At 38.8% G+C, this 27,248-nt stretch overlaps 1 protein-coding gene across 2 annotated transcripts in view; it reads right to left on the bottom strand.

Annotated features, from left to right (window-relative positions):
• Positions 1 to 7,555: 7,555 nt before the first annotated feature.
• BBS9 (Bardet-Biedl syndrome 9) overlaps positions 7,556 to 27,248 on the bottom strand; it is a 433,858-nt gene continuing 414,165 nt past the window's right edge. For both annotated transcript variants that reach the window (XM_058528025.1, XM_058528034.1), the window contains 2 exons: positions 8,365 to 8,475; positions 7,556 to 8,162 (listed from right to left, as the gene is read on the bottom strand). In XM_058528025.1, the coding sequence (XP_058384008.1) occupies positions 8,131 to 8,162; positions 8,365 to 8,475 (143 nt within the window). In that variant the 3' untranslated portion in view covers positions 7,556 to 8,130. The remainder of the gene's footprint in view (positions 8,163 to 8,364; positions 8,476 to 27,248) is intronic.

Below are 27,248 nucleotides of genomic sequence, written 5' to 3'. Positions count from 1 at the left end.
GATATCAGGAAGAAAATCATAACAAAAACGTTTTTGAATCATACCCAAGACTAATTCATTAAGATGAAATGACAAATTTCAAATAGAATTAATAAATAGACTCTTGAATTGCTTAATAATCCAGCTAATGAAAAAGAGTGAATCATATGAAGATACTGGAAAAATATTTAATATCTTGCTGCTTTGACATAAAATACTAGTTGTGATGAAGATAACTTCAATGACAACATTGATGACAAACTGGCTAATGAAAGCTGTCAATTCGATGGCTATTTATAATTTATCTCTGAACGATAAAACTTTTTTTGAAATACCCTTAAATCTTACACAGCAGGTATAAAAAAATCTTGATAAAGGTTTTTCTAAATATGATAACAATCCTAAAAACACATGCATTACTAATAATAAGTTATAAAGCAGAAAGAGACTTTTGCAAACTATCGGTAATTTTTTAAAAATGTTTGATCAACAATGTCAGAGGAAAATTAAATTATCTTTCAATTCACTCCATAGAAAATGAAATTATAAAATTGTTGATAATTGAAGAGGTAAATAATGTGCAGCCAAAAATACATAGGAGAAGTATTAAAAAGCTTATAAGTATTATCAAGCAGTTAATATGACTATGTTATTTTTATGGCTTTTGTGATATTTGTGGCAATTGTCAGCTTTTTACAAATGTGTAACTTGCTGTTATTCTTTTCTGATTCTAAATAAATATACACCTTGTACTTAATGTTGTATTAGAATTTTTTATTCTTTTTCTTTAAAAGTACTCCAAAATTGCATAAGCTTCAGATACTCAAAAAACCCAAATCTTGTGTTCAAATCAATGTTACCTAAACACTCGCTGAAAAAAATGTCATGAAGTATTGAATGTTTAAGAATCATACCTCGCTTTAAAGCCAAATTTAAATAGTAGGAGAGTCATATCAGCCTCTTCTCAGCACAATCTGCAAAGTAAATTAGGAAGGTAAGACCACGGCCAATATTCTAAATCACTGATTTCTCCATTTCTCTATGATTTGTCGACTTCCTTTAGGAGGTTAGTTGATCCACTAATACAACAAATATTTACTAAACAATAGAAAGAATCCAAGAACTGTTGCGTCCAAGGAGTTTGCAAATCTATCCCAGCGGGAAGGAAAATCCGACTTCTGAAACACAATAAGTGAGAGACAGGCGTGTTGAGAGAGAGGCAGAGAGTTCAGGACGTCTAAAGAGGGAAACGACTGCCAACAACGGTGATTCAGAAAACCTCAAGAGGGGACAATATTGATTTATTCACCCCACACGTACCTGTTACAGAATGATTTAAGGGGCTTACAAGGACCTGTCAATACAGGTCCTGTATACCTGTATACAGAGAGAACACATTAAAAGTTAGAGCGAAATAAAAAGACCAAAAAAAGGAGAATGTAATAAGGAGCCAGAAAATGGGCTAAAAGGAGCCAGTGACCCACAAGGCCTTCTCCACTTGTTCCAAAAGGGCCTCAAACGCAGCTCTTGGTGTCCAGATGAGAAGATAATTTATTCAGAACAAGACCTGAAAGAAGGCTTAGGGTCTGAGTTGAATATAATTAAAATTAAATGATAGCAAACCTGAGAATTAGGGGTTTTGCAATGTTTTTCCCACATCAGCCAGAACAGAGACCCTCTCTCTGGCCCAGAGACTAAGCCCCAGGGGTCGTGATCACCTAACAGCATCTTACTCCCATTAGGCCTTGGCAGTTGTGCTGTACGCTAAGTTATACCTTTTAAAGCCCAAATCAACAAAACTCTTAACACATGTGATGTCCACATAGCTTCCATAATTTAGCTGCAAAAAGAGAAAAATAACAACAGCTAATTCAACACTGCCTACACAGAAAGGCTATAAAAAGGGCAGCATCTTCTACAATCTAAATAGCCTTGTGTTGTTCTTTCAGAACTCCTCTAATACTGTTTTCGTATTTAATTGGCATATTTGCTTTTTGCATCAGAAGATCTTAAGGATATAAAGAGAAAACTATAATTTTCAATACAATTTTATGCTCACATTACTGCTATAAATTATAATAATCATGTTATTTTGATGATAATACATTATATTCTGGACCTTTCAGAATTACTAGAGGACAATCTCCAAGTAGATTATTCTCCAAAACTCATGCTGTTAGTATACCAAATGCTAAGCAACAAGAGTACATTACTAAGTATTATTTATATCACTGACACTGATATTCTGACTGATACATACAAAGATGGGATCTGTTCTCTTATTACAAGAGCAATACATATTCATTCAAGAATACTCTGAAAATATAGATCAGCAAAAGGAAGAAAAGAAAAGATCCTAATGTGCAACCAAGGCTGAAAACCATCAGTGTGGGTCTCTCTCCCATCAGCCTGCCCCTCATCAGCTCCCTGACTATTGTGGGCACACCCTTAATCTCTGAACAGGAGGCCATGGATGACAACTGTTCACACACAAAAAGGACATTGGTGCTGTGGCAGATAGCCACTGACAATCTTGTATTTTTTTAATGTTTTTTAGGGGGTTTAAACACTCCTCACATATATTTTATTTTGATTCTTTCACTCGTCTTTACCTACATTTTTATGTGATAGGGAATCGTGTACATTGTGACACAGACTACCAACTAGTCAGAGGCAGATATTTTTTAAAAAACACAGAGCCACTTGACTTAGCCACTTTTAAGCCAGAAAATAACTTTTTTAAATTAATGAAATTATAGCAAAGCCAAGCCAGTCCCTTGAGAGGCTGGTGAACAAAAAAGCTTAGAGAATCAGGGAATTGGGGTACAGACTCCATCACTGGCTCGCCTCTCTTGCCTCTGTACATATAGATTGAAGTGGGCACAGCGCCCAACCTGATTCCACATAGGCTGGGGACACGTCTGGCCATGTGTGGAGGGCTGGTGTGGGGTGAGCAAGGCTATTTACAAGAGTGCTAAGGAACCTTCTGGGAAAGCCAATCATCCTAAAGGAGTGCCCACAGGGGAGGCCCAAGCATCAGAGGGTAGCAGGACTTTGAAAGCTGTGGAGTGTCTATCAGTTGGGTCATTCTCCCAGGGTGAAGGAGCTGGGTAAAACCTAGGAGGCATTGCATGTAAAACTCTGTGAGACATGGGCCGGCCCTGTGGCTTAGCGGTTAAGTGCGCGTGCTCCGCTCCTGGCGGCCCGGGTTCAGATCCCGGGCATGCACCGACGCACCGCTTCTCCGCCCATGCTGAGGCTGCGTCCCACATACATCAACTAGAAAGATGTGCAACTATGACATACAACTATCTACTGGGGCTTTGGGGAAAAAAAAGGAGGAGGATTGGCAATAGATGTTAGCTCAGAGCCAGTCTTCCTCAGCAAAAAAGAGGAGGATTAGCATGGATGTTAGCTCAGGGCTGATCTTCCTCAAAAAAAAAAAAAAAAAAAACTCTGTGAGACATGAGAGCAGAAGACAACACAGCTCTGTGGCTTATATAACCCAGGGTCACACTGTGGAGGATATGATTGAAGCTTGCCCTGGCACAGAATACAACAGCCTGAGCACGACCTCAGACTGGCCCAGAGAAGAAGCAGAAGAGGGCATTAGACCACCCAGGCTGGACACCAAAGGCAGACACCAAAGAAAGGAGATAATAGATTTAGATACTTAAAATTCAAAAACTTCTACTACAAATAAAAAAGAAACAAAATTAAAAGACAAGTGAAAAATCAAGAACAATGCATAGATCATACATGATCAAGCCAAGATTAATATCACTTTTACATTAAAGGCTATTATAAATCAATGAGGAGATAATTATCATCACCATCAACCCCTCCAAAAAACAAAAGAAGAACATGAACAGGTAATTCACCAAAGGAGAAATACAAATGGCAAATAAGTATATTTTTTAAATATGCAACCACACTAGAAATCAAAGAAATGTAGCTATCTTGGACAAAAAGCCTTCAGTTTTAAAACGTATTTTATTGTAGTCTTACCAATTATCTGTACATATGGATGTGTATTTGGGCTTTTGGAATCAGCCTGGATTAAAATCCCAGTTCTGCTACACACTAACTGTGGGATATTGGATAAATTATTTAGCCTCTATAAACCTCAGTACTCTCATTTGTAAAATAGAGATAACAATAGTACCTACATCACAGTATTGTCATGAGGAGTGAACAAAATCGTGCATATAAAGTGCTAAAAACTGTGCTTAGCACATAGTAAGAATTTCATAAATGTTTTCTATTTTATTAGTACCTATTCCAATATATTGAGCAACAATGAGACCATCCGGCTAATCAGAAACCTGGACCATCTTACTTCTTCCAGCTTTGTGAGTTACTCCAAGATTATGTATACACACACACACATTCATTAAAGAAATAATGAACAATTGTTATTAAAGACTGAAATACTAGTGCTAGAATAATGAGAAAAGTTAACAATTATTTGAGTATTGATTTTTAAAAAGCTACTTAAAAGTATAACATAATCTTTGGCTCCACTATTTTTCTGTTTAGTAGAAACACTTTATGTGTTTTTAAATTATGAGGCCAAAATCAGGAGTAAATGACAACTTAAATTCAGGAAATCCTATATCAAAAGGTACTTTTAAGTCATGAATCAAATTATTTTATCATTTTTATAACTTATATTTTAAATTTGATAATGTTGAAAAGGTTAATTAGTAACTTCTTTCCTTTCGGCAGCTAGTAAAATGTGAAAGATAATAAATTGGATATATTTTTAAATATTTATGTGTATGATGCACGAATGTAGAGTTCTGTATTAAAGTGACTCATATGAAAAATAAGATTATTTGGTCAAGTAATTGTGCTTAAGATAAGTAATAGGCTTAAGATACTGATAATGATGTCCAGGAAAACATTTTACATATATATTTCTCAACATAAAAACTCAATATAACATGTAATTGTAGCAACAAAAGTCACCTTAAACTCCCAAGCCAGAGACAGGAAGCCTTTTGAATTTTGTTGGTAGTCACTCTCTCACAGAAGAGAGCAATCACGGATGACATAAATAAAAGGAAAACAACAGGGACAACATAAATAAAATAAATGGACGAGGGATTTGAAAAGAGATAGAAACCATTGCACTCGTGCACATTTAAAGTAAACTTTACAAATTAAGGAATATGATTCAGTTTTATATCATGGAAATAAAGGGAGAGAATCAAAAGGTGAAGGGAAAGAATGGGGGGAATAGGTGAAGAGAAAGATTCATCAAGGCAGATGAACATAGAAACACAAGACAGAGAAAGAAACTGAGTTAAGGAAAGGCAGTTAGAAGGACACATACAAATAGGACATGAGTCAAAAAAGGCAGAAAAAGAAAGGAGAATAGAGATAAGCACACAGACACACCCACAGTACAAAACATATTCATGGAAACAAAATATCCAAAAAAAAAAAAAAACATAACAGAAACACACTTTTAAGAAGTAATACACCTCTCTTGTAACCTTTCTTGAATGAAGCTGTTAAAGATGATCAGAAGTGCTGTGTTTTTGCAGCTACAGGCATACACAGAGCCATGACATCTTTTATTGTCCCCCGTGGGCTGGGTGAAATTAACGTAATGGTTGACTCTGGCCCAAAGGCTAGAAGTTGTCCACACGCTTGCTCGACAGTTAAAAATATTACTTCTGCTGCTGCCTCGCCTAAAAAAGGATGCTAGAAATAGTAAATAATGCATCTTCTGCAGTTTTTTGACACTTCACGTACAAAAAACCATGAACCCATTTTCCCATTTGTACTGTCTGAGGGGCATTCCAAAACTGGCACAGACATATTTTTGTGTAAATAAATCAGTCTTGGGGCCGGCCCGGTGGAGCAAGCAGTTAAGTGTGCGCACTCCGCTGCGGAGGCCCAGGGTTCACCAGTTCAGATCCCGGGCGCACACCGACACACCGCTTGTCAAGCCATGCTGTAGCGGCGTCCCATATAAAGTGGAGGAAGATGGGCACAGATGTTAGCCCAGGGCCAGTCTTCCTCAGCAAAAAAAAGAAGAGGATTGGCAGATGTTAGCACAGGGCTGATCTTCCTCACAAATAAATAAATAAATAAATAAATAAATAAATAAATAAATAGACAAATCAGTCTTGCAGCTGTAATTTTAACTTCAAAGTGGCAAAATCTCTTTTATTTCTTGCATATAAAAACCTTAAATTTTAATTGCAATAAAGTGTGTATCCTAAATGGATTAAAGACTTGAATGTAAGACCTGAAACTGTGAAACTTCTAGAAGAAAACATAGGCAGTACGCTCTTCGACATCGGTCTTAGCAACATCTTTTCAAACACCACGTCTGACCGGGCAAGAGAAACAATAGAAAAAATAAACAAATGGGACTACATCAAACTAAAAAGCTTCTGCACAGCAAAGGAAACCATCAACAAAACGAAAAGACAACCTAACAATTGGGAGAAGATATTTGCAAACCATACATCTGATAAGGGGTTAATCTCCAAAATATATAAAGAACTCATGCATCTCAACAACAAAAAAACTACCAACCCAATTAAAAAATGGGCAAAAGACCTGAACAGACATTTCTCCAAAGAAGATATACAGATGGCCAACAGACACATGAAAAGATCTTCAAAATCACTAACTATCAGGGAAATGCAAATCAAAACTACAATGAGATATCACCTCACGCCCGTCAGAATGGCTAGAATTAACAAGACAGGAAACAACATGTGTTGGAGAGGATGTGGAGAGAAGGGAACTCTCATACACTGCTGGTGGGAGTGCAAACTGGTGCAGCCACTATGGAAAACAGTATGGAGATTCCTCAAAAAATCAAGGATAGAACTACCATATGATCCAGCTATTCCGCTGTTGGGTATTTATCCAAAGAACTTGAAAACACCAATTTGTAAAGGTACATGCACCCCTGTGTTCATTGCAGCGTTATTCACAATAGCCAAGACTTGGAAGCAACCTAAGTGCCCATCAAGGGACGAATGGATAAAGAAGATGTGGTATATGTACACAATGGAATACTACTCAGCCATAAGAAACGATGAAACCCAGCCATTTGTGACAACATGGATGGACATTGAGGGTATAATGCAAAGTGAAATAAGTCAGAGGGAGAAGGTCAAATACCGTATGATTTCCTTCATTAAGTAGTAGATAATAACAACAATAAACAAACACATAGGGACAGAGATTGGATTGGTGGTTACCAGAGGGGAAGGGGGGAGGGAGGAGGGTGAAAGGGGTAATTCGGTACATGTGTGTGGTGATGGGTTGTAATTAGTATTTTGGTGGTGAACATGATGTAATCTACGCAGAAATAGAAGTACAATGATGTACACCTGAAATTTTTACAATGTCATAAACCAATGTTACTGCAATAAACAAAAAATTAAAAAAAAAAAAAGTGTGTATCCTTTTATAACCTGGATTTTTAAAAGGTATCATCCATTGGGGTAATGAAAAAAGGACGTTAATATACTAGCTTCCTTGAAAATATTTTACATTTTCATGTAATACTAGAAAACTTACCTTCTTCCACTTTTAGCATAACAGAGTAAATCATACGAAAGTTCTGTAGTTTCTTTTATTTATAAAACAATCACATTCAAGTGTTACCATGGAGTAGCAAAGTTTTCATTTCCTTTCAATTTCTTTCCTTTGAAGAAATAATGTAGACAAATCACATATATAACCCTCTGATTATAAATCAAACCCAAGATATTGTTTGACAATAAGATGCTTTATTAAACTTGATACATTTACTATATAAGAATTCTGTGAAAAAAATGGGGTATCAAATTACTTTGGATCCGGATCTCTGCAATATAAAGTCTGCCCCAAAATGATGTCATCTTACTGTATCCTGTGGCTGCAAGCATACAGATGATCAAAAAGCAGCAACATTCTTTCCTGGTAAGACAAGTTTCAACTGACTTGCCCACGTGGTATTACAAGTGCTCCTAGTTAAATAAGAAGTCCCCATCCCCGTCTCTACATAGTGTCATCTCCAAGCAGGTGAGCCAGATGAAGCACCTGGGCCAGCCCTACATCTGTGCTTGGCATGAGGTCCACACAGGATCAGCCTTGGGAAGCCATCTTCCCCTCAACCAGACAACTCTACTTCAACTATTCCGAGACTTCTTGGAGGGGTGAAACTTCTGGAAGAAAGAAAGAAAGCGAGAGAGAGAGAAATAGTGAAAGGAGTACACAAATGATCATATTCAGCTGCACCAATGCCAAGGGGAAAGATGAAGAAGTTGAAACAGAAGCAGCTTTGCAAAATGCTCTCTGGTGTGACAAGACTGACCGGAGTGTTGCTGTTCCTGACATGCTATTTTTGAAGGCCACTCATTCTCTTACCAGGCACAGGTGTCTCCACAATGAGGTGCTTGTGGTTGGTAAACAGTTCAGTAGAGTCTTGTTCTACGGATCTTTCCTCTAGGTCTGATTCTGGGATCGTAGTACAGCCACCTAGATGAAAAATACAAACAATATTTTAAGCAAAGTGTAGGAAAACCTGCCTTTCCACACAACAACCAGAGCTTAAGAACATACCAGTTATAAAGATAATAAATGATGTGACAACAATCTTCAGGAGTGGACCAAAAAGAATAATCTTAAATGTCTCTCTTTGTTAAAAATACTGGGAATGAATTATTGTCCCCAAAGACACATTATACTGATGATCACTTAACGACAGCAGCAACCATGTTGTCTTTAAATTTATGTTTTTTAAAGTCAGAAAGGACAAAACCTATAGCATATGTGATATCCATACTACAATGGCGCCTCAGCAGGAATTTCCTTTAATACCAGAGTATCAGAAACTATAAAAGAAACAAAGCACATCAACCATAAGGGAAAGAAACTTTTCTTGAGCAAAGAAGTAGGCTGCTTCTGAGATGGTGACTGAGGTGGTATTTCTCTGGAATTTGATTCTATCCCTGAATCTCAACACCTTACAACACAAACACAAACACTTCATAATTCAACAGCAAAACCATGAACTGCATTGTGGAAGCTTTCAATTCCAAGTCAATTACAAGGTTACTTAAGGATAAGCTGGCACCACTGTGCTTTTGAAAACTGGGTGCAAGTAATTTGATTTTATCCACCAAAATCTTGTATGGGAAACTCAAAATCATGTGAGAATTTCCTGACTACATCTACCACTTGATTTGATTAATTTGCCATCATTCCCTGGAAATGTACTAACATGCTGTATACTGTATATATTTTTTTCCAAGGCCATTCTTCTTGTTAACGAAGTGTGATTTTTACTTCTTTTTCTGAGGCTTCTCACACACTGAGTCCAAAGCCTCCATAAGCAAGTTTATGCACAAGGGGGCTTATGAAGAGAAAGGGTATCAGCAGTACTGATTTGTAAACCACATCATTCAAACGAGAGGGAAGAGGTAAGATTCCAGGTCTAAAGGAAAATACACTTTACATTCATCCCTCTGAATCAACTCTGAAAAAGAAATTGATGCCGAGGGAAACTTGAGAGAAGCATTTCCACACTCATAAAATAAGAATTAGAGGTAGCCTCAGAGGTTCCCCAAACAGGAAATGTTAGAATTATCCATCAATGCAATGGAACTCGCCTAGCTACATCTAAAAATGGCGAGGGCCCTACCCAGGAGAACCAGGCTTATTTTTAATCTCTTTCCAAAGCCTGTAGATTATGGTAACAGTAATTATCATCATTAAGTACTTTCTAAGTGCAAGAAGCTCTGCTATGTTATCTCATTTAGTTCCTACAAACCACACCATGAAATAGATATTATTATTCTCATTTTACAGATAAGAAAACTGAGGTCTCATAACATTCAATAACTCGCCAAGGTGACACAGGAGACAGAACTCACACCCAAGCTTGACCACTCCTAAAACCCATGTTATCTAACCACTTACTCTATGGCTCCCAGTTGCAGCATTAGCCAAAGAGATACTGCAGCTGCAGGTCTTGGGTGTCAGCAGGTTTTAGCTCCCCTGGTGATCCACTGAGTGTGGCTGCTGGGAGCACTGCTTAGAGTACTGCGAGGCCAGGGGCAGCTCCGAGGTGCTTTGGAGAAGCCCAAGAAATAGCACCCTTCTTCTCCTCCTGGACGCTCATCCGGTTGAGAAAAAAGGAACATGGTATGTGGGGATGGGGGAGAGACATTTCTCAGTCAGCAGCATCTGCCACGTGCGGAGAGCGGCAGGTCTCCACTTAGCGTCCACCTTTTATGCTAGCTGACTCGATACTGAGACAACACAGAAGGATGAAGACTTAAAAAGCATTTCCTATTTCTTCAATCACCTGGGCAGGAAAGGAGAAGTCAGTTGCTGTAGACTATCAACAGCTTATGTAATTTCCTCTCTTCTCCTTGGCACAAAATTTTTGCGTTATTCTAAGTAGAAGGAGATGACAAATCTCTCAAATCCCACTGCAGGGCTGACCAGTCACTTGCCCTGGGAATCTCACCCACCTTCCTTTGGATGCCTCCATGCAGCCTGACTCACCAACCATACGCCCAGAGTTTCTGCCACTTCCAGCTTGGAAGGAACAGTAGGATGTGGGATCTGGCATCCCAACCAATGGGAAATGAGAGAAGGGAAGGAGCTGGGCGGAGAATTCCCTTTCTGCCTCTCTTCCTGGATCGACTCTGGATTATTATTTCTTTTTTGCCAACCTCCAGAAGATGCTGGGCGCTGAGTGGATACACCTGCTGGGTCTCTTCATGGCTCTCTGAGAGATGGGAATGAACTACTTTGCATTACTTCACGTATTTCCTTGACTAACTTCCCTTTTTCCTCATCTTCCCTTCCCCGAGTTTGCCAAATAAACTGCCATCACTTTAATCCTTGCCTCACGTTCTGTTTTCTTGCAAAAATCATTGGTACTGGAAGTAGTTCTAAAGAGGAGGCCTTCAAGATGGAATTTTGAAGTTAGAATGCCCACCTGTCTATAAGAAATAGGGGCTCCATGGCTGGGGGTAAACAGGATGGAAATAACTCCTGTTATGCAACTACTTGAGCTTTTACCCATGGTTAACTGGGATGAAGTGCATATAGAGGTCAAGACTGGGAGATCGAGTAGCTGTGGCTAGAAACATTTATAATTACAAGGATTCCAGAGTAGGGTGGTGGCTTCTGATGACTAGATACCTCATAAAAAGAGAATGGCAACTTCAGTGCAGTTAATAGACAACAGAAGGCAAATCCAGAAAGCCAGAAGGTCTCTTTGGCCTTGCTAGATTAAGTGAGGTCATCAGAACAGTAGCACGGGATATCACCAGCGAGCTTGTTAGAAACGCAGACTCTCAGGACCCACCCCACAGCTACTGAATTAGAACCTGCTAAGAAGGACAGATGAGTATATCTGATGAGAGTTTTTGCTAGGATAAAAACATTTGTTTGTTAAAAATTTAAGAGTAAGCAGTAAAAGGAGAGAAATAAAATAGACTTCCAAACTAACAGAGACCCTCCAAAGCCCATCCCTGGAAGTGGAGCCTGGGTTCCACAGATGCCAAATGAAGTACCCTTGGCTTAGAGCCTGTCCCATCAAAGGAGAAGGAGAAGAAAAACCATAGCTGGACAAAATCATCCAAACACACATCGCATGTGTGACACATTATGAGTCAAGAGGCAAAAACAAGCAAGAGCCAGAGACTTCCTGACCTGGAAATCATACTGCTGTGGACCTACTGTGTGCTGGGCACTCAGCTATGAATTCTCAATACATTGGCTCACTCAATCCTCAAACAACCCTGTAAGGAAGCGTTCATTGGGCCCATTTTACAACTGTAAAGGTATTGATATTAATTTGTGTTTTTTTCTTCTGTTGTCCTTCCTGCATTCCCTCTTCCCCCAAAGTTTCCCTGGGCCATTTTGAGCTTCCTCGCCTCAGAAATTTGTAATGGGGCAAAATCAAAAATAGCCTGAAAATACTTTACTTTTTAGCCTTGGTTTTCCATAGTCTGAGCTCACTGAAGATATGGAACTGAGTGTCCTGGGGAAAGCTTTCCTCTAGTCACAACTCAGAGGGGTGGGTAAAGCTCAGAGGGAGAGAGACGGCTGAGGCCTGGGCTAGACCACCCCAAGGCAACAAGGCATCAAGGGACAGAGGTATGGAACACAAGGAGGGCTGGGCACCAGGAACCCCAACCTCAGCAAGGACTCCTTCGCCCACCAGGCCTCCGCTGTGGGCTTAGGCAATAAGGTTGTTGGCAGTACTGTGTCCTCATTGTCTGAGCTCCATATGGGATGGGAGCACTGGGGTGGAGGGAGATTGGGGGAGTAATAATAATTGAGACTAAATTTCCTCCCTTCTTGGAACTCTCATACACTGCTGGTGGGAGTGCAAACTGGTGCAGCCACTATGGAAAACAGTATGGAGATTCCTCAAAAAATCAAGGATAGAACTACCATATGATCCAGCTATTCCGCTGTTGGGTATTTATCCAAAGAACTTGAAAACACCAATTTGTAAAGGTACATGCACCCCTGTGTTCATTGCAGCGTTATTCACAATAGCCAAGACTTGGAAGCAACCTAAGTGCCCATCAAGGGACGAATGGATAAAGAAGATGTGGTATATGTACACAATGGAATACTACTCAGCCATAAGAAACGATGAAACCCAGCCATTTGTGACAACATGGATGGACATTGAGGGTATAATGCAAAGTGAAATAAGTCGGAGGGAGAAGGTCAAATACCGTATGATTTCCTTCATTAAGTAGTAGATAATAACAACAATAAACAAACACATAGGGACAGAGATTGGATTGGTGGTTACCAGAGGGGAAGCGGGGAGGGAGGAGGGTGAAAGGGATAATTCGGTACATGTGTGTGGTGATGGGTTGTAATTAGTATTTTGGTGGTGAACATGATGTAATCTATGCAGAAATAGAAGTACAATGATGTATACCTGAAATTTTTACAATGTCATAAACCAATGTTACTGCAATAAACAAAACATTAAAATAAATAAATAAATAAATAAATTTCCTCCCTTCTTTCTATAAAGAAAATAAAAATTTTGACTTTTTTTTTTATATCTCTGACTTGACTTTGCAAGACTAAGTGTCAGGCCTGCTCAATTTATTAAATGTAAACTGAGAGATTACATCATTTGCCACAGGTCACACAGCAAATCTGTATGAGCTGCAGCCCAGCTCTCTGCACTACAGCACTGCTGCTCAAAAAGACCAGCTTTTAAAATTTCCAATATATCTAAATCAATACTTTTGTAAAATAGAATTAAAGGAATTACTAGAAAAATGAAAAGAACAATATAACAACCCTCATCTTTTAGTATTAGATTCAATCATTATAAAAGTATTCTGTTAATTGCTGCAAGTTTCTAAACACTCTCAATTTCAGGTACAAAAAGTTTGCAGACAGATGGCCAGTCTTCTGGCCACACTTTGAGTAGCAGTGACTTCAAGGTATCGTCTACCTTAATTAATATGATACATAGAATTAGAGTTAAAAAATAATAATTCAGCAAACTCCTAGTTTAAATAGCCAATAAACTCATTTTGGCAACAACACGGGTTTCTCACAACTTATATATCTCCCTTCTGCTCCAATATCTGGCTGTCAGCTCCCTCACTGCATAGCGTCCAGGACAGTCTCCCTCTCCCCATCAACATAGGATGTCCAGGTTCCCCCTTGCCTGCTGCTGCTACAATTATAGAGATCCATTTCTATTTCTGTGGTCTCTTATAAAGAGGAGTTTCATTAAAGGAATCTGGGATCCGGAGTCAGAACTCTGGGTGCATTTTCACAAGGGGACAATGCTACAAGTGGTAGCTTTATTATAGAGTCCCATTACAATTAAATGATTGCTTAAAAGATTTTTCTGGACTAATGCGGAAAACTAACCCCTGTACATGAAACTTTAAAACACGAAGTATGTATTATGAATTACGAACAATCAGCATAGAAGCATTTGGAACAAGACAGTTTATAAACTGGAGACTATAACAGTGATGTTTAAGAGGATGTTTTTGAGGTACTCTACTATGCTGCCTATTCCTCTTAATTGTTATCGAATTACGTACATGCCCATTTGTGTTAACTAAACCTGGCTGTAAAAATTTGTTTTTTTGCAAACTAGTAACACATTAATATATATACCAATCATCATGCAGACAGAAAATTATTTAAGTAGAAAATCTTACCTAAAATTCTGAACAAATAGGAGTTCACCCTGTATTTATAAAGATAATACAACTCTGGGATTTTTTAAAAGGATTCCAAGCTATCCTCAGACTTGTTTCTATATTAAAAGCAAATTATAAAATGGTTGAACTTCCTCATCACCAGGTGGAACATATTTTATCAACAAAGGAATTACAGTAAGGAATTTCTACTCACTGTCAGAAAAACAACAATAAAAAAGAGCTCAGGTCCTCTCTGCTGGTTGCTACTGTGGCGTTAACTATAGTAGTTATAGAGTTCAAAGGTCAAGATAGGAGGCTAGAGAAACAAATGTGATTGTCATCTAGAATACTAGAGATCAAAATCAGAATGCAAGGTAAGCAGTGGTATGCTGGTAAATGTGTAACCAGCCGGCATACAAGGAAAAAAAAGTAAAGCCCTAATCTATAGCATTTGCCCATTTCTGTGGTATAAATACTCCCACCGTGGCCAATTTCAAGCCGCCAACGTGCCATCACCAAATGTGGAGCTTGGCAGAGATGTGCAGGAGCACGTTGTCAGCACTTTCACCATACAGATTCTGTAGACATAAACAACCTCAAACGCATAGATAATAGTAAAACATGGTAAAATAATTAGTGAAGTGTTTCGAAGTGTATTATCTTTGTTCTTAATACAATTTATTTGGTTATAAGTTTACATAATTTAATTTTTAATAATGGCTGTATTTAACAACTGGCTCACAGAATTCCTAAAAATTCAACAATTGGCTCTCATGAACTAGTGCGAACCAGCTCCAGCACTGAAGGTGGACATGGTACAGGGCGTTTAACGTGATGTTTTGAAGCCTAGATTCAAACAGTAGCTCAGCATTTACGAGCCAAGTTACCCTCTCGAGCAAGTTATTTCACTTCAATGATCCTCAGTTTCCTTATCTAGAAAACAGAGACTATGGTAGCCCCAGTTCATAAGGGAGAAATTGATGAGTATGTACAAATGCCTGGCACACTGAAAATCTGACTATTTATTTTCAGGTCAAAGTTAGGAACACTAAAAGAATAAATAGACCAAGAGAAAAGTCCCTAAAGGTGGGAGTCTGAAGAGGCAGGGTTCATACAAGCTGATACACCTCTGGGGCCAAAGACACAGCTCTGCAGCAACAAAGGAAGTGCCCAGAAACCTGACACACGTGGCCACTTCTGAAGCTGACTACTCTATGTTACTCATGCACTATCTGATATCTTTCCTGCTACGTCTAATATTTGAGTTCTAATATTTGATTCTACCCCCAGGTGAATCCTGGTGGCTCAGCTAACCTGCCTCACTATCTACCTTGTAACTCAAATAGCATAAACCAGGGGTTGGCCAGATAGTAAATATTTTTTAAGCTCTGAAGCCCATCTGGTCTCTAGTGCGATTACTCAATTTTGCCATCCTAGTGCAAAAGCAGCCATAGACAATATGTAAAGACGAATGAGCATTGGTTGTGTTCCAATAAAACTTTATTTACTAAAACAGGCAGTGGGCCAGATTTGGCTCATGGGCTGTAAGTAGTTTGCCAATCCTCTGGCCTCATCCAAGGCTCACAGAAAGCTACTCTTCACACAGTATCCTAATTCTAAAGGTTCCTAGAGGCATTTAACACTGCCAGATCATCTTATAGTATTACTACAATAATAATAACTTGAAGAAGAAAAAGAAGTAGTAGTAGTAGTTAATTGTTGTTGTTTAAAAGTATATTGTTTGCCCTATTGTTACAAATGCTCTTTTTGTTTGGCAGTGATAAACTTTTCTTTTTTTTTTTTTTGCTGAGGAAGAGTTGCCCTGAGCTAACATCTGTTGCCAATCTTCCTCTATTATGTATGTGAGCCACTGCTACAGCATGGTCACTGAATGAGTGGTATAGGTCCACGTCCGGGAACTGAACCCGGGCTGCTGAAGCAGAGCGTGCCGAACTTAACCACTAGGCCACTGGGGCTGGCCCAATAAACTTTTTTTTAAAATAGACATTACTTTTTAGAACAGTTTTAGATATAAAGAAAAATTTAGCAGATAGTACAGTGACTTCCCATACATCCTCTGCACAATTTCCCCAATTGTTAACATTGTGCCTTAGTGGGGTAATTTTGTTAGGATCGATGAACCAATACTGACACATTATTATTAACTAAAGTCCATAGTCTATTCAAATTTCCTTAGTTTTTACCTAACATCTTTCTTCTGTCTCAGGACCCCATCTAGAACACCACGTGACATTAGTTGTCATGTCTCCTTTGGCTCTTCTTGGTTGTGACAGTCTCTCAGCTCTCCTTGTTTTTGATGGCCTTGACAGTTTCAAAGAGTATTGGTCAGGCATATTGCAGGTGCTCTTATACTGCAATTTGTCTGATGTTTTTCTCATGATTAGACTGGAGTAAAATTTTTAAGAAAGTTTCTTTTCAAAAATTCTTAGGGTTTCCGTTATTTTAGGATTGTCTCCAGATGTTTATCTTTTCCTCTATCTGAAGTGAAAGCCGAGTGGGCAGTGAATGGAGAGGCCACTGAAGGGAAGGAGGCCAAGAGCAAGGCGCAACTTAGACTGTGAAGTTCACAGTAGTGGCCCCGGCTGGATCTAGCTCTAGGACCCTGGGCAAGTTATCAGTTGCCCCATCTGTAAAAAGAGCGTCTTAATGAGGCCTATTGTGAGGATTACATGAGACCATGTACACCTAGCACAGTGCTTAGCACACAGTACATTTTGTCATTTCTGTCTTCTATTAATTTTCCTAGCATAGATGCACTTTCTGCACCATTTCTGTGGAATCAAAGAACTTTAGCTTTTAGTTCAACCACCTTCATTTAGTAGATCTCAAAGCACAGGCTCAGAGAGGGTAGCTGATACCCCTAACGTCCCAGACCTAGTTGCTGGTTCTCCTGCTTCCTAAACAATTAGAGCTTCCTCAAGAACACCTCTTTTTCCAGAAAGATATCAGTGGATTTGCTTGCGATTTGGCTGTCCTAACTAGTACTTCCTTTCAATGATACAGAAAATCCAGAAAGTTGGCAAGCTGTTCTTTGGGTATATTTTAGGACTTTGCTGATTTATTTTCTTGCAACAGTAACCTTTGCAATCAACTGGGTATATGGGTGGGAATGTTCCATTCCTTCAGGGAGGAGAAAATCTTTTCTTCTTTTTCCTTCATATATTTAAGAGGAATCAAACGAGGAGACACTTGGAGAGTCACAAATGACCGCAGACTCTGCTCTGACTTCTCAGCCAAAGAATCTTCCGTTCACGTGGCCTGAACTGCCACTAAGAATTAAAAACAGCAGAAACCTCAAAAATATACACCAGTGACATTTTTCTTTTAATCAAGATTTACTTGATGGATAAAGTGTTTTTTGAGGTTAACATTCAGATTCCATTTCAAAGGTTTATAATTCATGTGAAGTGTGGGGAATGGGTGCTTTGAAAAGGATATTTTACTATCTTAAATATAAAGAGCTTCCCTAAGCGACTATGAGTAGTTAAAAAATTCTCTGTAAATATATTCATTTAGAAATGTTTTACTGTTTATCCTTCCTCTCTTTCTCTCTGTCCCCTTCTCTGTCTCTCTCTATATATGTGTGTGCAGACACACACACACACAAACACACACACACAGGCAAATAAACATGTATAGGAGTTCTCCTGATAATTCCCCTCTACTGTGTTCATTTATTTAGTTTTTAAAATATATTCTTTATAGCCCAAGGAGAATGTAAGCTATAGAAAGCCAAGCATCCTACTGTATGTTCCTGTAGCAATTTGAACTGAGTATTTAGAAACTTTTTGGCAACAGGGAAGAAGGGAAGGAAGGGGAGTGGGAAGAAGAGAGAAGGAGACAGAGGATGAAAAGGAAAGGGGGAGGGAAAGGATGAATCATCAACATATCCTATTTTTCTATTTTACATAGAAGTGTATACACCTCTGTGTAAGATATTTGGGGTGACTTACTGAAGATGTAGATGATAAAACATTAAAGTATAAAAAATACATTAGCAGTTAGAAAAATGTAATGCAGAATGGGAGGTATAGCAAGGCAGAACTGTGGATAAAACACAGGTAAGGACACACCAGCACGACGGTGGGGACAAAAAGCAAAAAGCTCCGGAGGAAAAGTAGGGCTGCCTTTCCCCCGATCTCTCTTCTTCCAAACTGGACTTCAGATTAAAGGGCCTAGTCCGTCCTGTACTTGGACGTAACATTTCCTTAAAAGCATACTATAATTGGTAAAACTATGCTTGGAATTTTTGTGACTAATGACGTGTATACGTGTGTGTGTGTGTGTCTATGACTCTGTTCTGTCCTTAAGGGCCATCTTGGAGAGGCAAATTTCTGTGAAATTGGGTTTACAAAGGTGCTTACTGAACAGAGGCTTTACAAAAAAACACATATATAGGAGATTGTTGATAAATACACCAGGTACAGACCTTGTCAAAGCACATCCTGGAAATAAAGTTCTCAAGAATGTAATATATCGGCTGAATGTGTTCTTACCATCGCATGATAAATCAGGTTGATATTATATGGTGCTGCTGCTACTCTCAAGGAGGAACTGGAGGGCATACGTCCATATCTTTCTCATCTCCACTTTCATCTTATCCTTTACTTTGTTGTAATGTGCAGGCATCTCACCCTTAACCTGGCACAATTTTACACTTTCAAAACTCAGCAAAGCAGAAGAAAATGCCTTTCTATATAGTCTTAGGTTTCCAGTTCCAATACACAATAGCTGTTTTTCTACATGCCTTTTAAATCCATTCTACAACTTTTCTTTCTCCCTGTATTTGCAGATGACATGCTGACCATACCGACAGTAGCTCATCCACCGGCAACAGATAATAATGACTGACCACAGAGAGGCAGGTGAAGGTCACTGTAAGTGTGCCCAGCACGACATCCTGTGGAACGTTTGGGAGTTCAATTCTACTGCCTAATAACATACTTTGATCCCCCCACACACAGTGAGAACTTAAATGTGTTCAAGACTATGCATGTACCTATGTTTGAAAATATTTCCATTTCACACCTCACAGCAGAGACCAAGTTTGTGAATAAAAGGGAGTCTAATATATTTTAAGAGGTCTAGCATGTGTCTCAACAAGTTTTAAAACCCCCATAAAGGCTGAATACTAAGTCCCTTGGGGTGTAGGGGCTCCAGCCAGAGAGTCTGGATTTAACAGAGCAGGGTGCTGGTGGCATTAAGATGTTTCCACAACTTAAATAATGATAGGTGTCCAAGTATTCTTTTAGCTGGACCACCGCTTAGAATTTAGGTCCACTTGGTACAGTGGATTAAGAAATACAGGAAAACAGCCATTTTCACCCATTGATAATTATGTAAACAGAATGTACCAAGCAGAAAAAGAGTCCTATTTACAAAAAAGCAAGCGCAGTCCATAAATCCTACAGATTGGAATGGGTCCAGGTTAAGAATTTCTCCAGATGTCAGTCTGTAAACAGGGCTTCACAAAGTGAATTCCCCAATTAATTGTTGGCAAGAGTGATCTCTACACTATGTTAGTGCATTACGACCCCCTACCATATGTAGGTGCATTGTTGTCTGGCCCTATAGATCGTTAATCAGTTATGATACAACAGAACTCAGGGGAAAAAAGCTGGGGTCACACAACTTCTTCTGATATGGAGAGAAGGTACCATAAAATTTCTACTCAGAAACTCAGAGCTTTGTTCACTGAAGGAAATGAGAACTCTCCTATTTATTTGCACTACATCTGTTTTTCTAACACATTTAGTTCTTAACCTGGAGCACTTGGAAAGACGCACATCCAGTAAGAACATAAACATGGAACTTAAAAAAAAAAAAACAACAAAAGACTACTCACTATTTTGTTAAAGTCTCTAATCACAATGTTTTCCCATATGTTAACAAAGCCATTAAATCCTCCAAACAGGAATACAAAAGTATTAAGAGAAGAGAGAAGAGAAAGTTAATCTTTGCTTTTCCTTGCCAGTGCATCAATGTCTGGAACACTGCAATGAAATGCAAGATCTATTGTCTTTCAACTAGATCTTTTCTATACTAATAAGAACACTATTTTCTTGTTCAAAAAGAAGATGATTGTGGGTTTTCACTTCCATTTTGTTTCTAAATGCTACGGAAAACCAATGTACAACTGGAAAGAGACATAATGTTAAGACATTTCCATTTCAAATACTTTCCTCTCCTAAATCCCTCTTCAGAGACCAACTCTCTCTCAAAAGTACACACACACAAATAAAACATTATAGTTACAGTTGAGAAAGAAAAGAAGCCAATAGTTCTGCAATAATAATTTCTAAAAAAAAAAACGAAATGAAATAGTAAGAACATAACTCTACTTTGGACATGGCGTAATAAGAGAGCCAGTGTTCTCCACAGCTTCCTCCTTGCATCGAGTGGCTACTAATTCCCTGATGATCCTGGCAACATTTCTTCAACTTGAATTCCTTTCCACAATCCAATTAAAAGCCATAATCTTGACCAAATTGTGTTGTTTTTAATAATGACAGAGTCTAGGTGGCGATTATGAAACTGAGAGTCCAGCTAGGTCACTCCAGTTATAACAGGTTGAGGGAAAAGGCAAAAGAACACAGCGGCTCTGGAGAGTGCCTGTTTCATCGTATCCTTTCGCATAGGATAGGGAACTTGAATAAACTCTCAGGACTCATTGCAAAGCAACTCTATCATCTAATGATATATTTCTATAATAGCCCATTTAACAATGTCATATTTTGCAGAAAAGGGAAATGTACACAGGACCATAAACTAGCCGATTGATCGTGGGAAGGGACAACCCGAAAGGGGGCATGGCATGACAAGTATCACTGTGTCTTAAGCAAAGTCACATCAGTCTGGGCCATAGGGGCCGGCCAGGTGGCGCAAGTGGTTAAGTGCGCGTGCTCCGCTTCGGTGGCCCGGGGTTCGCAGGTTCGGATCCCGGGTGCGCACTGACGCACCGCTTGGTAAGCCATGCTGTGGCGGCGTCCCATATAAAGTAGAGGAAGATGGGCACAGATGTTAGCTCAGGGCCACTCTTCCTCAAGAAAAAAGGGGAGGATTGGCATCGGATGTTGGCTCAGGGCTAGTCCTCCTCACAAAAAAATAAATAAAAAATAAAATGCAGAAAATACAGCATTTACTTTATGAGAGATGAAGATTAGTTAATGCTTATAATTTAGTTATCACAGAGCCTGGCACAGAGTAAGCCCCCAATAAATGTTAGCTATTATTTTCAGGACTAACCCCCAACATACGTTAGTCATTACAGTTACAGCCAATTACATATGAAACTGTAAGCCATGAGGACAGCATGAATTTATATTTGACACTCTAAAAATTGCTCAGGTAAAAACTAAGGATGGGGTAAGCAGACCAGTGGTGGAATGTTTCCAGCTGGACCCAGTGGCCAAAGCCAAAATTGTCAACAAGGCATTAAAATAATTCTCTTGAAAATAGTGCACACATTCCTTCTAAGATGAAATCACTGATAATCTATTATCACAGACAACCACTCTTCTGAGATTACAATGGGAATTTTAACAAGGCTCAAATGATGATGATGATGATGATGGTGATGATCAGGGATACATAATCACATTCATTGTTTTCCATTTACCAGCAGTGCCTTTACTACAGAGAAATGCAAACCCACAAGATAATATGACATAAATGGATGAAACACTAAGATAAAAGGGTAAAATAGTGGTAGGTTTGCTTTCTCATGGGAAATTGAAATGGCCAGCGGATGAACCTTAAAAGAGGAAGTCTGCTGACCTAGTCTTACTAAACATAAGAGGCAGCCAAAGAGCGGAGGAATAAAGCAGTGTATTTAAATGTATGCCTTGAAGGAAGCAAACACCAATTATTTTTATATGACTTTAATTCTCCCAGTGAATATTTTATGGGTGTTGGCAAGTCCTTCTGGAAAAGGAAGGGATTATTAATGACGAACTCAGTGGCAACTGCTCACCAGTGCTCTAAGAAATAATGCTTAACAAAGAATCATTTAGTTCAAACCTCATGTCTAAAGATACAGAAATTTTAAGGATCCTTAAAAAAAATAGTAAAGTATTATGTTCACATATACAGTCCTTTCTATTTTAGTTTCCAGATGGTTCTATCGCCTGCATGATAAACAAATAAGCTTCCCACAGGAAAATAAACACATAGAGGGAAGGAGTTAAAAATTTTTTTTCTTGTATGCAAAGAGTAGGTGCTGAATATTAACTTGTTGATTTGAAAAGCTATTCTTGAAACTTGAGGAAATACACAGGAAATGTAGTCTTTAAAAATGTTATCTTTGAAGAATGTTCTACCACATCATTCCAGGATTGCGGGCTGGGGACAGGCCACTAATGTACAGGCTAGTAAATCGGGGGAGATGCCCAATCAGCTCCTGTATTCTATCTTGTTTCTCAAAGAACTTAACCCATTCACTCTAGCAAATTCTCATATTATGTAAAATGAAATCTCTCCAACAAACATCATGCTTGTAAAATTCTCCAGTTGCTTCAAGAGCATGGACTCTAGAGCTAGACTGTCAGAATTTTAATCCCAGCCCCACCATTATTAGTTGTTGTTTTTTTAAATTAGTTACTTGATCTTTCTGTGACTCAGTTTTTTTATCTGTAAAATGCAGATGACTGTACCTAGATCATAGGGTAATTGTAAAGACTAAATGAGTTAATTTATATAAAGCATTTCAAATAGTGCCTGGCTCATAGTAAGTGATAATAAGTATTACTATTATTATCATCGTCATCTTTGCCTTATATTGCCAAAATTTCCTTACTTAAGCCTGAGATTCTCATGTAAGCTAAAAGGGAAGGAGGGTGGCGAATTTTACGAAGGCAGAGAGCAGCAGCTACAACTGTCTGACCTCCAGGAAAACAAACTATTGTGTTAGCTAGTCAAGGAAAACCTTGATTGGTTGTCTGGTCTGGCAAAAAGAACAGTGGCCAGTAGGAAATAACAGCTTGGTAAAGAAAGAACAAAGACTAGGGTCTAGATAAATAATAAAGGACAATAATAAACATCAAATTAGGAATAATTTACTGCTTCTTGACTCCACTTTCCTGCATCTTCCTCCATTTCTTTGCTCCTCTTGGCAGCAAAACTTCTCCAAAGAGTTGCCTGTATTTGCTGTTTTCAATTTTTTTCTTTTCCTTTGTCTCATACATCTATCCCAGTCTAGCCTTTGCCTCTACCACTCCACAAAAGTTGTTTGTGTCAAGATCACTAATGACCTCCACGTTGCTAAATCTACTAGACAATTTTAGCCCTCAACTTACTTGACCCATAGGCAGCATTTGACACAGCTATCATTCCATCTTCTTTGAAACTCTTTCTTCACCTGACTTGTAGGATACTACATTCTACTGATTTACCTCTTTCTCCAGTGCATGCTCCTTCTCAGTGTCCTTTGCTGGTTCCTCCTCTTCTCCCAAACCTCCTAAAAGTTAGAATATCCAGCACTCAAGACTCTTTGATTCTCATCGCTTTTCTAAAATCACTCCCTTGGTGATCTTATCCAGTCTCGTAGCTTTAAATAACATTTTCATGCTGATAACTCCTAATTTTATAACTCCAGCCCAGATTTCTCTCCTGGACTTCAGACTCACATATCCAACTCTTTGCTCAATATCTCTACTTGGATATCTAACAGCATCTCAAACTCAACATGTCCCAAACTGTACTCTTCATCTTCCCCACAAACCTGTTCCACTCCACAGCCTTTCTCCTCTCAACTCCATTCTTCCAGTGTCTCAAGCCAAAACTCTTGGGGTCATTCTGGACTCCCTTCTTCCTCTCACACATCACGACCACTTTGTTAGGAAATTCTGTTGTCTTTACCTTTAAAATATATCCAGAATCAGACCACTTCTCACCACCTTCACCATTACTACCACATTGGTGCAATCCATCATCATTTCTCACCCAAATTATTGCTAAATTACTTACCTGAGTAAGCTTCAAACTGACTGCCCACTTCTACCTTTGAGCCCCCTACAATCTATTCTCAATACAATAGCCAGGGATCCTTTTAAAATGTAAGATAGTGTTGTTCCTCTGTTCAAAATGGTCCTCTCTGTTTCACTCGGAGAAAAAGCAAACGTCTGGCACAAGGCTGTACCTGTTCTGACCCTTCTGACCTCATCTCCCACCACTCTGCCTCACGGGACTCCTTGCTGCCCTTGGAACATGCCAGGCCCATTCTCTTTACCTGAAACACTTATCTCTCTGGTCTCTGCATGGATAAATCCCTCCATAAATCTTCTTCAAGTCTTTGTTCAAAAGTTGCCTTCTCAACAAAGCCTACCCTGACAACCCAATTTAAAATCATAAGCTTGTAACTGCCCCCTTTCTGACATTCCTTTTCTTTTTCCGTAGTACTTATAACCTTAACAATAACACATTATTTTTTAACATACTATATAGTTTACTTACTTATGCTTATTGTTTATTGTCTCCTTCTGCTAGAATAAGAGCTCCAAAATTGCAGGGATCTTTGTCTGTTTTGCTTACTGCTGTATCCCAAGCCTTAGAATAGTGCCTGGCACACAGTAGGCACACAATAATTACTTGCTGACTTGAGTGAATGAGTTTAAGCTAAGAGATTAGGAGGAAGCAATGGAAACCAAAATTCATTCAATTTTTTTCATAATATTATCTGCCTTTGCACTGGGAGCTTGGAAAATAATTACAGCAGAATATAGTATAGAACCTCTTATTCCTACTCCCTAGCACACCTGGTTGCTCTGTGAACCACAAAAGGTTCCCAGAAAGTTCCTTGCTTTAGTTTATACACATCTTTAAGAAATGAATCTTACTGCATGATAACACATGGAGAATCCGTGAGATTGAGTAGGTGCAACCACAAAATGTTCAGCCCAGAAAAGAAATAAGATCCCAGTAGTAATTTCTGTGGGAGCTAGAGTTAAAAAGAAGTAACAGAGCACTTGTAATTCTAGTTCTTGATAATAGTTATTTGTGAATGAAGGAACTGCAAAGGAAGGTACAAAGACATCTGTCTGCTTCGGAAATTTCTCAAAACGAATGAAAAAGAATCCATCTTATTTCCACTGGGGCAACAAGTTATGGCCCAGAACAGTTTATTTTTCCCAGGCTACTTCAAATCTAAACGTGTTTTTAAAAGCAAGCTCAATGAAAGATTAGATAAACAACTGGACAATGTTTTTTACACTCTGGTAACACAAACATTTCAAATTCCTCCCTAACTCTTTACTAGCATAAATCTCTCATTCCAGAGAAGATGAAATATCCTCAAAGTTTAAACATTACTTTGAATTATTCATATTTACCTCCATTTTCATCTTAGACTTCTTTGGCAATAAAAAGCCAGGTTTCATCCAAACTATGGTACTATGACTCTCTTCCAATTGTAAAACAACTTGGACTAACCCCAGCTCTGCTTTCTTTGAAGATAGAACACAGCAGCCCCTCCAAACAGTTTCTTTTCTTTCCTACCTCCTATACATCCTGAGCTGCCCTTTTTCAAACCAAGCCTTTATAAACACAGAGGGGAAACGCGAAGCTGTTTGCCTACAATTAAGCTATGAAAACAATTTTAAAATGGTGTCAAACACAAAGAAGGTAGGTTATAATAGTTGGTAAGGCAAGAACACATCAGGGAGAGGAGAGCTCTCTCTGTGAGGAAGGAAGACACAGAGGAAGACCTCACTGGGAGAAGCAGCTCTGTGGGAATGCCACAGGGAAGAAAGGGAGGGAGGGAGAGAATGGAGGAAAACAAAGGGTATAAAAATGCAGACGGAACAAGGACAATGGGCCCACAGTACAACCCACATGTCAGAAGGTTCAGAAATAATAGGGGGTGGCTAAGAGAAAAAAGAAAATACTAGGCAGATAAAGCCATTCCATTTGCATCATGTTCCACGGTTTATGAAACAATCTCACTTGACCTTGGTCCTCACAACAACGTTGAGTGGTAAAGTAAGTAAAAATCTGCACCCCCACGCCCCGGAAAACTGCCCACCCAGCTCCTGGGCAAGTTACTTAACACTTCTAAATTTCTATTCCCTGATTTGCAAAATGGAAATAATATCAATCACAAACAAATGATTGTGAGGAGTAAATGAGATATTATATCTCATCATAGACAAAGTCATGCTCAATAATTGGAGTTATTATAATAAATAAGAAGAAGATTGACTGACCAGAGGTCAGACAACAAGCCAATGAGCCTATAGGAGTAGAAACTGAGTCTCCTGTGCCATAGGCATTTTCTACCAAAGCACACTGTAGTAGAGAGAAAAAACAGAAAGCAGAAATTGAGGGGGCTCGAAAGAAGTACAAGGTGGAAATGTGCAGTACAGATAACATAGACGACAAAGATGCAGACTATGGGTTCTGAGGGGTGAAAAATTGGATGCAATTTTTGTATAAGAACATGAAAAGGAAGACCATGGTGCACGAAGGGATGGCATTAGGGGCTTATTTATGACAGCTGAATAACAATTACATTGGTATCATTTTTGAGTAATTATTACGTGCTAGCCATAGTGCTACTCTATGTTTGCTCATTTTACAATGACCTAAAATGGTAGCGATTAGTGTCTCATTTCACAGGTGATGAAATTAGGTTCTAAAAAGTTTAAGTGACTTGCTCAAAGTCACACACACAGTGAGTGAGAGAATCTGTTATATGCTGACTCCAAAATCCAAGTCTTAAACCATCCCATTATCTTGCTTCTCCCTGATAGAAAGAAAAGACACAGCAATGGGATTGTGAATTACTGTTTCAAGAAGGAGAGTTTTAGATTGGCAAAAACAGGATCATGGTGTTTGCCTCAGATCCTCAACACCCACCCACCCCCATCTCTTGCTCAAAAGAAAACTGAAAGAGTTTGGGAAAATAACCCAGGTTTCATTTCCGTAAAAAAGAAATCAGCACAGAAGTAACTTAAAGAGTCACCAGTGAAGACAGATCCTTAGACTGTCTAAAAAAGATCCTCAGACCGTTTAAAAAGAATTCAGAATTGATGGATGCTTCTACAGAACATAATGACAAAGGAGAGGAAGTAGCTC

This window comes from Diceros bicornis, chromosome 3 (assembly GCF_020826845.1).
Source record: "Diceros bicornis minor isolate mBicDic1 chromosome 3, mDicBic1.mat.cur, whole genome shotgun sequence".
Classification (NCBI taxonomy): domain Eukaryota; kingdom Metazoa; phylum Chordata; class Mammalia; order Perissodactyla; family Rhinocerotidae; genus Diceros; species Diceros bicornis.
The sequence above is the reverse complement of the archived record's forward strand: the minus strand, read 5'-3'. Positions and strand labels throughout refer to the sequence as shown.